This window comes from Atractosteus spatula, chromosome 4 (genome assembly GCF_055471065.1).
Source record: "Atractosteus spatula isolate fAtrSpa1 chromosome 4, fAtrSpa1.hap1, whole genome shotgun sequence".
Classification (NCBI taxonomy): Eukaryota; Metazoa; Chordata; class Actinopteri; order Semionotiformes; family Lepisosteidae; genus Atractosteus; species Atractosteus spatula.
In genome coordinates, this window is record NC_142709.1 from 4274290 (window position 1) to 4289315 (window position 15026).

Below are 15026 nucleotides of genomic sequence, written 5' to 3' on the forward strand. Positions count from 1 at the left end.
ACCAGCTGATTATGAACACTGCCTTTACTGTAATTCATGGTATTACTGCTGGCACAGGAATCAGTATTGTGTACCCGGGTGTTTAAGACTAAGTGGGCAGTTATGGGTTTTAGAGTCAGGGTAAGGGCAGGGTAACAGATGGGACTGAGATTTGTGTTAGAATATATATTGGGTACATCATTTTGGTGGCTTAAACAACCACAACAGAAGTGCCAAGAGTTTTGTTATACAGTATGCAGCCTTTTGTTTTAAAGGACAGTGAGTTATTTCAAGTCTATCAACCTGATAAAGACTGGAAGTGAGCATACTACTGTCAAACTACTGTTAAACTTTATTTAAAAAAAATCATTCTGTGGGGCTGGAGATCCGTGAATGAATTTAACAGCTAAGCAGTTAAAGCAAGACACAGTCGCAATCCATGCTGCTTGTTCTAATATTTATTCCTGTTTTTATTACATTATGTTGCCCTGGGTAGAAAGTAAATTCCTTTCTGTTAATTCAAATTAGTTTAATGAAATGGAAAAATGAAATGTAACTCATATGAAAACTAAGCACAAAATTATGTTCGTCCCAGGCAAGCTGTAATAATTCAATTAGATTTCAAAACTGCATTTCAAAGTCAGGTATATTTTTATATGTGTAAAGAGCCCTTGAGAGGAAAGCAGATGCTGAACACCTAAATTAAATACCGAAAAGAAATGTGTGCATTATTGATGCTTGGGGAAGCTAACAACTTCTGTAATTATTAGATCTGGCAATAACTGCATCTTCCTGAGAGCAGATGACACATTATTTTCTATGATTTTAGTACAGATGGATGCAATCACCCAATGGACATTAAACACAAGTAGCATAGAGACCTGAGAAAAGTTTCCATTTTTAATCCACTTCGCAGCTCCTGCTTTGTTTCCATGTACTGTTGTGAAAGAAGATAGCAGTGGAATCCTAAAACCAGTAACATTTTTTTTTTCACGCCAAGACTATTGATCGGGCGAATGGACGCAGTTTTACTTTTTATTGAGATATTTCAAGATCAGATTAAAAACAGAAAGATAATACAGTGTTTCAGGTCCATCACCATCATGGTAGAAAGTGATGTAATGCAAATACAGTACATGTGGATCAGAGGAACCACAACTACCAAAGCTATACATTGTATGTTCACTGCTAGCAGACAGATACAGTACTAAATCACTACTAATGATGAAGAGGGGTTATTCTCAGGATAAGTTTTATTATATATATATTGTCATATTATAATACAATATTATTTTATATATAAAATTTTATCAACACTCTTACTTATGTTTTAATCTAATATCTATTGTTAGACATTATTGTCAATGTACAAAGGACAATGTCAGACATCTTTGAGAAAGGAATTAGTACTGATCCACCTTAAAGCCCCTGCCGGGCAGTTTGTGTTGGCTTGTTTGTTTTTGTAAAAACTAAGTCCATCTACTAAACAAAAGTCAGCTGCTTCTTGTAACTACCTATACAAAAAGTAGGTATTTGTTGGCCTTTTGTCTTTTTTCCAGATAGGGCAAAGTTGTTTTTTGGTTTGACTCATAGCAGGTGAAAGCAGCAATTACTGCAATTTGTCTGTGACCCTCAAGCTCCCATAACCTTTGTCACTTCCCAGCCCCCAACAATTCTTGCCTTCGTATCACTTTAACTCTGTGATGACCACAAAGTTTTATGCGCCTGTAGACCCTTCAGCTTACACTCATTCGGGTTGCTCATTGAACTGTTACTTACTGTACAGAGCAGTTTTTAATTTATCTCTCCCAACCCAGATTATTATTTTGTCTAGAGGGGAAACGGGCAAGGACAGATTGAAACAGAGAACATTTGCTGCCAGCATTGTGTTTCCTGTAGTGTTTCTTGCTAATGATTACTTGCGCTCATTATGCATTGTAGGCATCAATAATTAACTGTAGTGAATAGCATGCTCTGGGAATTTCAACTTTGACTCCATGCCATTAAGAATGATTAGCTCCAATTCAGTGGTGCTCAAACTGAAACCTAGGGACCACATCTGTCCTACTACCAGGCCCCAAATGTCTGTTAGGTATGCTAAATTAAGATGAATTTTTAGCAGACACTGTTACTGATAATCTATTTTAGTTTAGAAACAAGGCACAAACTTACCAATAATTTGAGCAGGTTTTAGTGGGGGATGGAGAATAGAAGATTATCCAGTAAGTTTAATTTGGTTTAGACATTTTATCATGTCTAACTTTTTAAATTTGTACATTTTTTGTTACTTGCAGCTAAACCTGGCAATCCAGGGTTAAATGATTTGTGGTGGGTCTGAAAATTGTGTCCCTGAGAACTATCTCGGCTTTTAACTCAACTCTCATAATTTCTGGACACCACTGATAACAGTTACAGTATAACTATTTTCAGTTCTAGATTTGAGTATACAATACTTTGACCACACCAGAAAACATCTTGCTGTACAATTTGCCATTCCACTGGACTAAGGCTCTGACCAGATTGCCTTCCCTAATATATGAGCACATGAACAATCACAAGAGGAATAGGAGCCTATCCTTCATGTCACTGCAGAAGCACCATAGACTCCTTTACAATTCAGTTTGACCTCAGACTTAAATCCTGGAATGTCTGGTAAAAAAAATCCGGTAACCTGTTCTGTTTAAAAGGGCAAATGAATGCAAAGACTTGACCACTTCTACTGACAATCAGTTCCAAGACATTACCTTTAACCTTACCTTTGACGAAAACAAATAAATTATAATAAAATAAAATTGATAGAAAATGCTCTTCTACTGTATGAATCAGAATTTTGTATTATATAAAATTAGCCTTTTCTTAAAATTATATGGGTTCAGAGATGGATTCAAGTTTTTGTTTTATCCTGCACAATACTTTGTTATGCCAACTTACAGCAAACGTTTTGGAACATACAGTACATGTACTAAGTTGATAATCTACCAAATATAAGTGGTAGATTATATTGAGACCTCTCTCCCAGTGCACGTTTTTGCTCCAGCTGATCCTTAATTTTCAAACCAATCTGAAACACCTGGGTTAATTAAGCATTCAAGGATGAGTTCAGTAATTAATTTATTGGATGGTTCAATGTCCTGCAATAGCACAGAATGAAAATGTCAAGGTTGACTACCTCTGCTCTATGCCGGTATCTCTTTGCTTTGTTCCAACAAATGATTCAAAGATAAATTCGAACAGTGTCGCTAAACTGTCAGAGAAGCAGAGCTGTTTAGCACCACCCCTGTAACTAATAGGATAAAACATCTACTTGGAATTTCTCCTCATGAGAAACTTTTACTTTATGGCACCAGAAAGTAGTACTATACCTAGCACGTTGTCAACAAACTCTCCACTAAATTATGCCTGCCTTTAGCTCTTAGAGAGTACTTTTCTTTCCTGAGCCTTAATATTGCTCCTGGACCACAGATGCGAATAACACAGAGGTCAGTTCAAATGTAAGTGTGACTTTGATAGAAATTCACAGTTAATATTTAATATAATCATGAAATCTAAGACTTGGGAAAGTCTAACTGAAACAATTCCCCTGCAAAAGAAGAAGAAAATATCTAATAAAATCATTACCTTTAACTTTTTGGTGTAGACATAGCCACTTAAACCATTCGATGTATTGTGTAAAGTATTGGCTATTAAAAGTCTGTTAGACAAGTAAGGTTGAAAAACAAATGGTTTATCCCCGTTCACTCAGTAAAGCATACATGTAATTAACTTAATACAATCTGAATACAAATGATAATATAATGTCATAGGAAAAACAATTTAACAATACATATCTCTAAAAGTTCCACCTAATCTATGGATGCATTTTTGAAGTGTTTCAGTATGCCATTACACCCTGATAAAATATTAACCGCAGGGTTAATGTGATAAAGCCTTTCCTGCATATTTTTCAATTAAAACGATTGTGTGTATTGTAGATGTTTCTGCAAAAATATTGCAATTACTATGTGTATAGCCTCGTGTTATACATAAGCTTTGGTTGTCAGAAAAGTGTTAAGAGCAATAAAAACAGCAATGAGAGCCAGCACTTAAAAAATGAAGTGTGCCTCCATAAAGTAAGGGCAATTTTTCAATTTTTATAAAGCTGCAGGACTCAGTAACTTTTGAATGAAGAATAATTAATGTCTAGATTCATGACATCCCAATTAAAGTTTACTGTGCACCCTTTCAAAATAACACTGTTATGTCGCTAATTGTTTGGTGAACCACAAAAATGTCACTTTGACTGCCGTATTTATTTTTTTTACCATATCATGAAGTTAATTAAGTTGCCCAACTACAGCAAAGTCATGAGAGTTATGCAGCGTTTCTGAATAATATGTTAATAATAATAATAATAATAATAAGTTTCTGTCTGCAAAAATCAATACTGATTTCTTGGGCTTTTACATGTGATGGGTTTCTGTAATCCCCCTGGCTTTCAGACTGTTACTTTGTGGGGCCTGGGTTCACATTAGGGCTGTTGAGAATTCAAATAAAAACACAGAAAGGTGAAATCAAACGTCTTCTTGTCATTTAGCTGTAAAACAGTGGCATGATTTGACGTAATTAGACAGGGACAGGGCGGCACAGGGGTTTGCTTCGGAGTCTTGCAGCGCTGGTGCCCTGGGTTCAGTTCCAGACCTGGGATGCTATCTGTGCGGAGTCTGCATGTTGTTCCTGCCTTTCCTCTGCGTGCTCCTGTTTCCTCACGCAATACAAAACCTACTGGTAGGTTAATTGCTTTCTGGGAGAACTGGCACTAGGTGCGAGTGTGTGCGTGTCTGTATGTCTGCCTGGTGACCTGTCCAGGGGGGACCCTGACTTGCAGCTGTTGCTTGCCAGGATAGGCTCCGGCTCCCCCCTGACCCCGAGCTGGAAGAAGCAGTTAGGAAATGGATGGATAGACAGGGACATCAGTTCAAACAGGACTGTTTCTCTTTGGCAGGGCATATTAGGAAAAATACGAGGTAAGAGACTTGTGGATCAGTTTTATTGTGCCTTTCCACCAGCTGTTTCGTTCGTGAACATTTCCAGACGGCGAGAAACAGCGTAGTCCAGAGATCGTAGGTGAAAAGAAGGCAGAATTCCAAAACGCCAGGTAGCTGATGCGGTAAAGCCAGAAACGAAGTCCTTGAACCGCAGTCAAAAGGGAAGTAATTCTGAAAATCAGGAAAGCGGAATCCGAGACGAAACACAAGGAGTGAGTAGAGCTCAACGGGAGAGCAAACCCATTGCTGCAGACAGCCCTAAAGTATGCTGGGGTTTGGAGGTGCAGTGCTGGACAGGTAAGGTGAGGGGTTATCTGATTGGATGAGGTCTACGCCTTCTTAAAGGGACTGCAGGCTGGTCGCACGAAGTCTGAGATGTGACACCAGCCTTTATAAGCAACTTCACAAGCAATAGTGTCTGGTGTAAATGATGCTTGAAGTGGAATGATTATACATTGAGTTTGGATTTTGGTCTAGCAAAGTGAGATACTACAAGAGATGACTTCCTAAATTGTTTCCATGAGGCGTGTGCAGCTCTGCCCTTCCAGGATTCAATCATGATCCCTCAGGAGCCCCCTGGTGCTGAGCACAGTGGGGAAATCGGTTTCTCACTAGCCTTTCATTCACCAAGCCAGTTCAATTCAAACCCCAACCAAGCTGCTGCTGTGAGTGGTATTGGGGGACCAGTGGGTGGTGCCCTTCCCCCCGGATAGGAGTGTGGTATTCTTAAAGGGTTTGACCTACCTAAGCTTCCCCATGGTGGAATTGGTGATGCAGTTACTCATTACCAGGACCTGATTGTGGGGCAGCTGGCACATAATGCCTGCCTTGCACCACGCAGATGAATCCCACCTTTGTAGCTAGCAATTCTTTCTATATTTTATTTTTTAATTTTTTTTGGCTCATTTGGGATTAAATGCACTAATGCAATTAATTTTCCGATTTTGTAGGAGTTAAGGTTAGGGCTTTATCACCTGTGTTACCTTGTAACAGGCTCAATGAGTGCTGTTATCTCTATATTAACATTTATTAAACTTTAACATTAAGATTCACAGTCCTGGACTGAAGCTTAATTTACAAATGAATTGGAAACAGCGTATTTTAATTTAAAAATAACATAATTCTGCAATGCAACTGTGAACAATATTTGTCCGTTGAATTTTATGTATTTGAGTTAGACAATTAGTACAGTAACTCAAAAATGTCATCAGACTTTTACTTGCAATGGAAATGCACAACCTGGACACCCTGAAAAGTGAAGCTGAAAGAGACGAAGGCTGTGATTACAACCTTTTGAAACACCTGTCACACCTGTCTGACACCTGTGCAAAGCCCGGAATGTTTAATCTAGCAAAAAAATGAAAAGTTGTGCACTTTAAATACAATCAGTGTTGAAAGTTTACTCTTCTTACGGGAATTGTAATCGGTGCTGTAATGGGTATCGCATCACAGCCAACATCACAGAAACCACAGCAGGTGTAAAACTGTACTTATTAGTTGAATTAAATATAATAGAAATATGAAAACCTTGCAGAAAACAAGAGAGCTAAACATAATCGTGTGCTGATTTCAATACATGAGTGTTGAAACTGAATCTAATGAACTAATACCTAGAGACAAGTAAGCATACTCCAATAGCCTCATGTGGTCAGACTATTTCAACACATACGTCTGAGAATGCAGTCCAGCCTCTCTTCACAATCTCAGCACACTGCTCCTGACCTGACGGAACCGTGAAATCTGTGCCGCTTTTCTTGGGATTTCATGAGCAAGATTTAAACAGGCATAGAACAATTTCAAGGCTTGCATAAGCCGAGTTTAAAGTCTCTTTAGATGCTGCGTTTTTAATAATAAAATGGGTCATCAAAATTAAATTTGCATATACCCCATAATTCATCTTTGCGTCGATCTCTCTCACGAGTGGCACCCTCCATGGTTATGGCGTTTTTTAAGAGTGTGCAGTTGCTATGGATTGTGGGTATTCATAGCTCATTGCTTTTGCATATCACAGGCCTCTTCTGCCTTTTTTGTACATAGAATGGATGATGTAGCCTAATGGTTGTCTGTTGTCTGTCCTCTTTGTGTGTTTTTTTGCTTTATACCTTCAATAAACTCGAAAAAAATCAAACAAATAAAAGCCGAATTAAACATTATTAGAAATACAGAAATATTTATGTGCCCCTCATGGCTAAATCAATTGCTGCCTCCTAAACAAATGACTTAAACAGAACAATCTGCTTCCAAACCATTTTTTATTCTCTGCAAACACTTTTTTTTTACAGTCTAAAATTGGTACGGTGTCTGAATAAGCAAAATGACTGGAAAAAGGCCAGGGCAGTAGTTTGATCCTACAATGTACTGCAGAAAACTGGAAATAAGACAAATTGAAATTATACCACATTGAACTCTCCCCATAAATATTAAATGTTGTCATCCAAAAGAGAAGCTGGCATGCTCTTGAATTGCTAAGAAAAAAATGACTTCAAGTGTATAATTAATAAGCTGGCACTGCGATCACAGTTGTTGTTGTGTTAACTGTTTCCTTTTATTTCACTGTTGGAATAGCAGCTAGACTGAAGAAAACCCCAGATTTCTCTTAAAGATTTTTTTAGCTAGAAATACAGAGGCATTTGTGTATTTGCCTAATTATTTATACTGATTTCCAATTATACACTACAGAAATAGTTCCCTTTGCTGTCCCAGGCTTAGGCTGTTTCCTATATGTATATCTTTGCATGCATATGTAGCATGTTTGTGAGTTCTGTGCAGCATTATTACTGTATGTGCTGCATGCTTTTACACGTCACTGATGTATGGAACTCCACTAGCTGTTTCTCCTACCTTTCCATTACTTCAGGTCCGCTTTCTGGTAGAAGCCTCATTCCCTTTTCTTTTCTGCACACAAAAATGAAAACTTTTTAATGTACTCAGGACACGTTTTCACTCTGTTTCCTCAGACATGTGGCCAGCCCTCCGTTTACCCATTCTTGCGATTAGCACGGCAACACAGACCAAGGGCAAGGTTATTTCTCTTTGCACACAAGGATGTTAAACCTTATCAGCACACTGGAGTTAGTTCACGCTCACATGCTTACAAGAACATGTCCTAGAAAATGTCCCAAAGCAAACAGTTTCTCTCAGAAGGCCTATGCCGTACTTCTGCAGAATAAGCATTTTCCTAATCTGCATCCAGGAACTATGACATAAGCCTGTGCTGACAACCTACACATACTGTACAAAGCTCCAGGAAGGGTCTTGGGATTTAACTAGCCAGTAAATAAATGACTAAGCTACCATGGTACTAACGTATTATGCAATAGGATGCAATCGGTACTGCAATAATAATTTTTAATACTGCAATAATGGTAAGATGTTACTCAAAGTAATGACATGATTTGGTAGCCTAATAAAAACTGAACATTTCTTTGACCTGGGGACAAATGTTATGGAGGCAAAGTATTGGGCCCCCTGACAAAAGCACACGAGTCAAAAAAACATGAACATGTATTGTATTTCCAAGCGGTATTTTATTGATTTGTGAGAAATTAATTAACATTGTATGCCTGCATATTTTCATTAATAAAGAATGCGTAATGATCCGTAATGCTAAGTCTTTTCATGTTTTATACATAAATCCCTAATGTAATGAAAAGATAATTTTTTAAAACATTTGCTATTTTCATCAATAATCAATACTTAATGATCTGTGATTTTTGTTCTTTCTTATGTTTTCTTTACACATTCATGAAATGTGTTTTTGTCATCTTGCTTTTGTCAGGTGGTGGCCTATTCAACCAGCTCACAAAGTGCAATTAACTAAAGAGGTGTCAATAAAGGCTGCACAAAAAATGTAATTTGGATGATGGATACAGAAATATTCCATAGTGCATATTCAATCCTCATGATACTTCATGATTTTTAAAAGGCTTATTGAAATCTTGAAACCTTGACTCATATCAAAGCTGGGATCTACTCAGTAGAGCTGAGAGTTCACATTATGTTAGAAGAAGTCAAACTGTATCATTTTAATTGAATCAGCAATATATGGAATGAACTGGCAGTATATCAATAGTCCTGATGCTTATTTAACTCATTTTTCTTGTAAATTAAACATCACTATTCTCTCCTAACCAGCAGAGTGCTTATGAAAGATGACATTTTACATAAGAATGAACATAAGAAAATAAAAATGTACCGTCATAGTAAGAATAGTAAGCACTTTAACATCTTCCCCTCCTCAAAAAGAGAAAGGAGAGAACTTTGAGAACCGTTTTCTCTCCGCCTTCTTTTACATCTGAAACAAATTTCAGCCAAATCTTCTAGCGTTACGGATAGAAACACACGGCAAACATATCAATCCCCAAATAAAAACCAAACGAAACCAAGAAAATTACGTTTGCAATAGACTCCTATCCTCCAATAACACAATCATTTAAATTTAAAGCCATATAATCAAGTAGTTTTACTGGGGAAACGGTTTACACAGGGAAATTGCCCTTTTTGTTATACTACTTGTACCACTCAGATACTGCACCTTGTGCCCATGTGGGCTGTTGTAATATTTTGAGTTTATTTTCCATGCCACAAATGGCTCTAGTGTTAGCACCAAACTTTCGCTACCTCAGCAAGAACATGTCTTTTTTTAACGAATGCCTGAAGTTATGCAAATCACATCTGATTAAGTTGCCTAAGCCCCTGTGGAAAGTCACTTCTTGGGTGTGCATTATAACCTTAATTGCTTTCATGTGCCATGGAGCATCGAAAGGCTCGGAATACGGCACTTGTCTTTGCCATGATTATATATAATACACTCCAAGGGCTTCCAGTTCCTCTCTGAAATTCATCCTGTCTTCTTTAGCCTGCTTGTGAACCCGATGATTGGGTGCCCACCTTTCAGGGATGTCTGAAAGGAACCCGAGCACATGCACCAGGAGAGAGGTGTAGTTAAAATCGGTACCAGGCATAAGAAGGTGTGCAAATAAGCCTTCACAGATCAAATAAGCAACTGAGGCCTGCTGATTAGGTGCGCACACAGAGAAAGTAAACAAAAAGCCCTGTGAAAGAAAACATAAGAGCTAAACGTGTGTGACTGAGGTGGCATAACACAGCGTTTTGCATATTTTATTCCATTCGTCCATTATCAGGGGGACACCTATTGCTGGTAAAGGTCCAGGCAACCTGAAGACCAATCTGGAGCAGAAGATGAGATGACACCCTGGATGGGACCACAGTCCATCGTAGGGCCCTGTAGACACGCCAATTTACCCTGCTGGCCTGCACGTCTAACACTACTGTGTGTGTTCGTGTGTGAGGTGTTGCACAAAACATCCTCGTCTTTTAAGATTGTCCCCTTCTCATTGATGGGAAACAAAGAAAGTAACCGATCAGTTTTGTCAGTTTTCATTCCCAACTATGGGGGATGTGTTATCTGGTGTTTTAAAGTGACATCAGGAATATTTTTTTACTTTTACACTGGCGTCCCCTCAGTTCTATGAAAACGTCATAAGCAGCATACAAAGTTTAAAATATGACATGCCACAGCATACAAATCCAATCTAGATAAAAGCAGTCAGAGACACATGGCGCAGCCTGTCTTACAGCGTGTGAAATGACTACTCGGCATGCTTTATTTAAATTTAGAATGGCCAGTCACGTTTCGCTACAGTATGTCCACCTGATTTTGGAACCACCAATTGTGTTTTTCTTTTCCCGACTTGATGAACAGTATGGCTACGCGCCCTACGACCCTGGCAGACTGCTCCGAACCAGCTGCTCTCGAGCCCTTCGTCTTTGTATGAGTCACGTCACTGTGGGACAGAGCCATGATCGCAGAATGAGCATGTCGCTCACTGACAGCTTCACGGGCCTGTGAGCACCAGGGTGGCTGCTGGGATTGCTGTGTTTGCTGGGAAGGGAGCCCTGCGCAACTAATCCCACCCTAAATTGCACGGCACTCATCTAATTGCACCAGTTACAAACGGACAAGGCCCACAGAAAAGGTTTTGCATTAAAACTCCTAACGCTTTATTCGGTTTTCTTTTTTGAAAGTTTGACTGTTTCGAGGTTTCTGTCTTCCTCAGCAGCACAGCTCCAGCTCTCTTCCTTAAAATCTTTTCTGTCCTGGGATCTGGGGGTCACAGGCGGCGCACAGCATCTGAGCCCTTTTCTGCATGGTTAGCACACAAGCAACTCAAGCAGGGCGAAGAAGAATTGGATCGGTCCAGTTCCAGTTCATTGGAACTGGATGGCTCCAACAAGCTCGGGTCTGATCTTATTTCTTGACCCTGTTTACAACACCTGTACACATCAGGACTTTGTGCAGGCCAAGACACCTTCGTTACTGCCTGTTTACATTCCGAATAGTATTTCACCACATTGGTTGCACAACTGGGGTCATTGCCATGTTGAAAGATGAATCCCTGGCCTAGGAGACACATTCCTGAGGGAATGGCGTGGAGGGTCAGAACCTGCCTGTACCTGTCAGCAGCCAGTGTATCCTGAATTTTATCTCAGTTCCTGACTCCTTTGGCTGAAATGCAGTCCTGCAATTGTATTGATCCAAGCTTCACTGTGACTGTTGTACACTGTGTTAGTACTCCAGATTAGTACATAGTAGATTTTTGCCAAACGGTTCAAACAGCCACTCGTCTCGTAAAAACAGATTTCTTCAGGTTTGGTCACACTGTTTCATTTATGTCACCCATTTCAGCCCCGAGACCATTTTGGAGTAATATTTACATGTTTTAATCTTTCAAATCCGGGTTGATATCCTAGACGAGATGCTGCTGTTGCAAGAATGAGAAAGGTAATTCACTTAAAATGTTTCAATAAAAGATCTCCTGTATAAATGGAGTACAATAAAGACTGTAGCGTGCACCAGTCATGGCTGAAACAAAATGCAATGACTGCTAATGTGTGGTGTAAAGGGAGTGCAGACATGTAAATGTCCAGCGTCACTGGACAATTTGGTGTGCGACAGTCTACAATGTCAAGTCTGTAAGCTACACTCAGATGAGGTCAACTCATGACCGACAGAGGCCAGGGTAGTGATATATCACCATCCCATTGCAAGACCTGTCTATCTGACTGAGGACTCTCTGAGACAGTCATTCCTGCATCCCACACTGCCACGAAGACACCCAGATGTTTCCATGTGCAGCTCAGCTCTCGTCCAGTAAGACAGCGGCTCCAGGGTAAAAGCTTCAGAGCTGAACGCACTCCTGGCTTGTTGCTTAATAACTGGCACAGTATAGCATTGTTGAGCCTGGGCACATAAAAAAAGTCTAACGAAAACTGTCAAAAGCAAATTGATGCAATAATGTGGTCAGTGATGTGTCATGTTTAAAATCTGGCATAAAGGAGAGAATGCAGGTGTGCACAAGTGGACTGCTTCAGAGGTGGAGGTGTGATGATATGGGCTGTAATACAGTACAGATGGAGAGCACAGTCCAGACAAAGTCTCAGCCCACACATCAAACCTTACTTTGTGACAAACCTTACATGCGTGCCCAGTGTGTCACCTCACCCTGGGATAAACTGAATTGGCGTTTGTCGCTTGGATCCCCAGCTATGTATACTTGCTGAGCTGTGTGTAGCACTTCACATTGACTGGGATATGATTTCCCAGAGGGAAACAAACGCTCTTGTAATGTCAACACCATGCGGGGTGTGAGCGTTGCCAGCAGCAAAAGGAGAACACATGAGACTGAACTGATTCGCTGAAAAAAATGCTCCCGTCTGGCATTTAACCTCTTTTAATTTAATAATGGCTTTGAACATTAATGCATTGCAAGAGCACTGTTTGTAGTCCATTTTTTTCTGTCTCAGACAAATCAATACATATTTTTTTTTCTTGTGTAGTACAGTTTGATAGTGAACTTAATTTGTTGTGTTTGTAATGACTCTCAATATAAATGGAATAATAACAAAACTTGTAATGGAAATTCAGAAGGAAGGTTAGATACTAATCTCTTCCGCTCGCCTACTCATAAATCTAGCACCGAGGACTTCCTTTCATGTGTCTCTCTCACATTCCCCTGCATCTCCCCATCTACACCCTTGCAGCAGCTCCCTGGCTCATTCCTTGCCATAGTTGGGGGGGGGGGGGATGGGCAGCTTATCAAGCCTCAGACAGGCTACTATTCCCTTACCTAGATGAGCCTTGCCAAATACTTTATATATATATATCCGTCTTACTCTTACTTTCATTAGGATCTAATCGAACTACTGAAACTACTGTATATAGTCAATGTATAGACTTGTTACCTGTCAAAACGGAATTCCGTGTGTTGAAATTAAAATGGTAAGTACTAGGCCATCTTTTTTTTTTCCACCTGCCAGCAAACTTTGTCATGTACCCACCACATGAGGAATCTAACACACCAATACACAGAATTCATCATAAACTGAGCAACAGTTCAGACAGATTCTTGAACACTGCTAGAGACCTACCAGCTTGACTCTAGTGAAGTGTCTACATGTTCTCTACTGCCTCCCATGTCTACGTGACATGGTACTTATTTTCACTTACACAGACTACAGTCTACTGAACTTAAAAGAACTTTTCAGGATCTCAAGGTGTTGTGAAAACATTATCACCCACTATCTACTCCCTCTGAGAACATCTGATAGCAGTCTTAGTATAAGATTTGAGTTTTATCAAATGTTACATCTTGAGCTTAAATGCAGTATGCAAAGGATAGTTTGCAAGTCTGATTTAAATATTTTAGTTTTTAGAGATTGATTAGATGCAAAGTACAACTGTAATACAGTCCTAAATAATACCATTTATCTCAAAGTCACAGATGCTCAAAATTGTTATTGTTGGAACAAGTAAAGGTTTATTCAATGCCGAAAAGAGAAGAAAACAAAACAATGTTTTGGCTGTGACTTTTTTTCAGTTATTAATTTCAATAAATTTTCCAGCGTGCAGAATGTTGAAAAATGTAATAGAAATTTCTGGGAACCGCACAAATAATTTAAAACCCAACAAAATAAATGAAATACATGCAACAACATGTATATGAGCATAGGACCAAGATGTGTGGATGTGTGGTAAAAAAACTACAATCAAAATGAAAATGAGAGAATTGATTAATTGACGTCTGTGCATGCATATGCACCCAATAAGTCAACTTTCTAATTGGCAGTTTCAATTCAATAATTCAAAATCCTTACATAGTCCAAGGTTCTTGAGGGAACATTTTCAATGCTTATATAGTAATTTATGCTTAAATAGTATATAGGACTTTTTTCGTCTTCAATCTCTGCATTGGTAAGAAAACAAAAGATTAGATATACAGATATTCTTCTGTATATGTTAAACTTTTTGTCCACACACTGCGCCTCTGTGTGATGTACAGGATGCACTCCAGAGGCCCTAACTGCTATACTAACATCTCCTCCCAAATGTATTTGTGCAACAATTTTGTTTTCATCCTAGTGAGTAGAAAATGATTACTTGGTAAAATTGCATGGTAATAGCTTCCGAACAATAAGAACTATGGACCTTTAAAGGCTGTCTCTGTACAGTAGTAGATGTCATGGTGCAGTGATGAGGTGCTTGGGGGGTCACCATTTCAGTCCCTGTTCTAACAATTTTTTCATCTTAGCCAAGAGCCCACGGGGAAGGTGACACTGGCCAGTTTTGCAGGAGAAAAGAGGACTGTATATCTAGATAAGATCACTTTATTGGCCATATACAATTCCTTGGATTAGGAATTCATCTTTTCACATACACCAGCTTGCCCTCCATGAGACGCACAGACAGGGAGAAAAGCTTGGGGTCAGAACACAGGGTCAGCCTTTGTACAGCACCCCTAGAGCAGCTGGGGTTAAGGGCCTTGCTCAGGAGCCCAACAGAGTAGGATTCCTCTGCCATAGGATTTGAGCCAGTAACCTTCTAAACACAGGCACAGATCCTTAGCTGCAGAGCCACCATTCCACCCCATCTGTTTAGGTGTCCCATAGTTAGCACATAGCAAGCAGAGAGAACTGGAAAAAGCTCTATTTAGCCCTTTGGTT

At 39.4% G+C, this 15026-nt stretch overlaps 1 protein-coding gene across 8 annotated transcripts in view; it reads right to left on the reverse strand.

The window, feature by feature from the left end:
- The window catches only part of dmd (dystrophin), a 721300-nt gene that overhangs the window by 84478 nt on the left and 621796 nt on the right, over nucleotides 1-15026 (reverse strand). For all 8 annotated transcript variants that reach the window (XM_088914984.1, XM_088914986.1, XM_088914981.1 and 5 more), the window contains one exon: nucleotides 7845-7898. In XM_088914984.1, the coding sequence (XP_088771110.1) occupies nucleotides 7845-7898 (54 nt within the window). The remainder of the gene's footprint in view (nucleotides 1-7844; nucleotides 7899-15026) is intronic.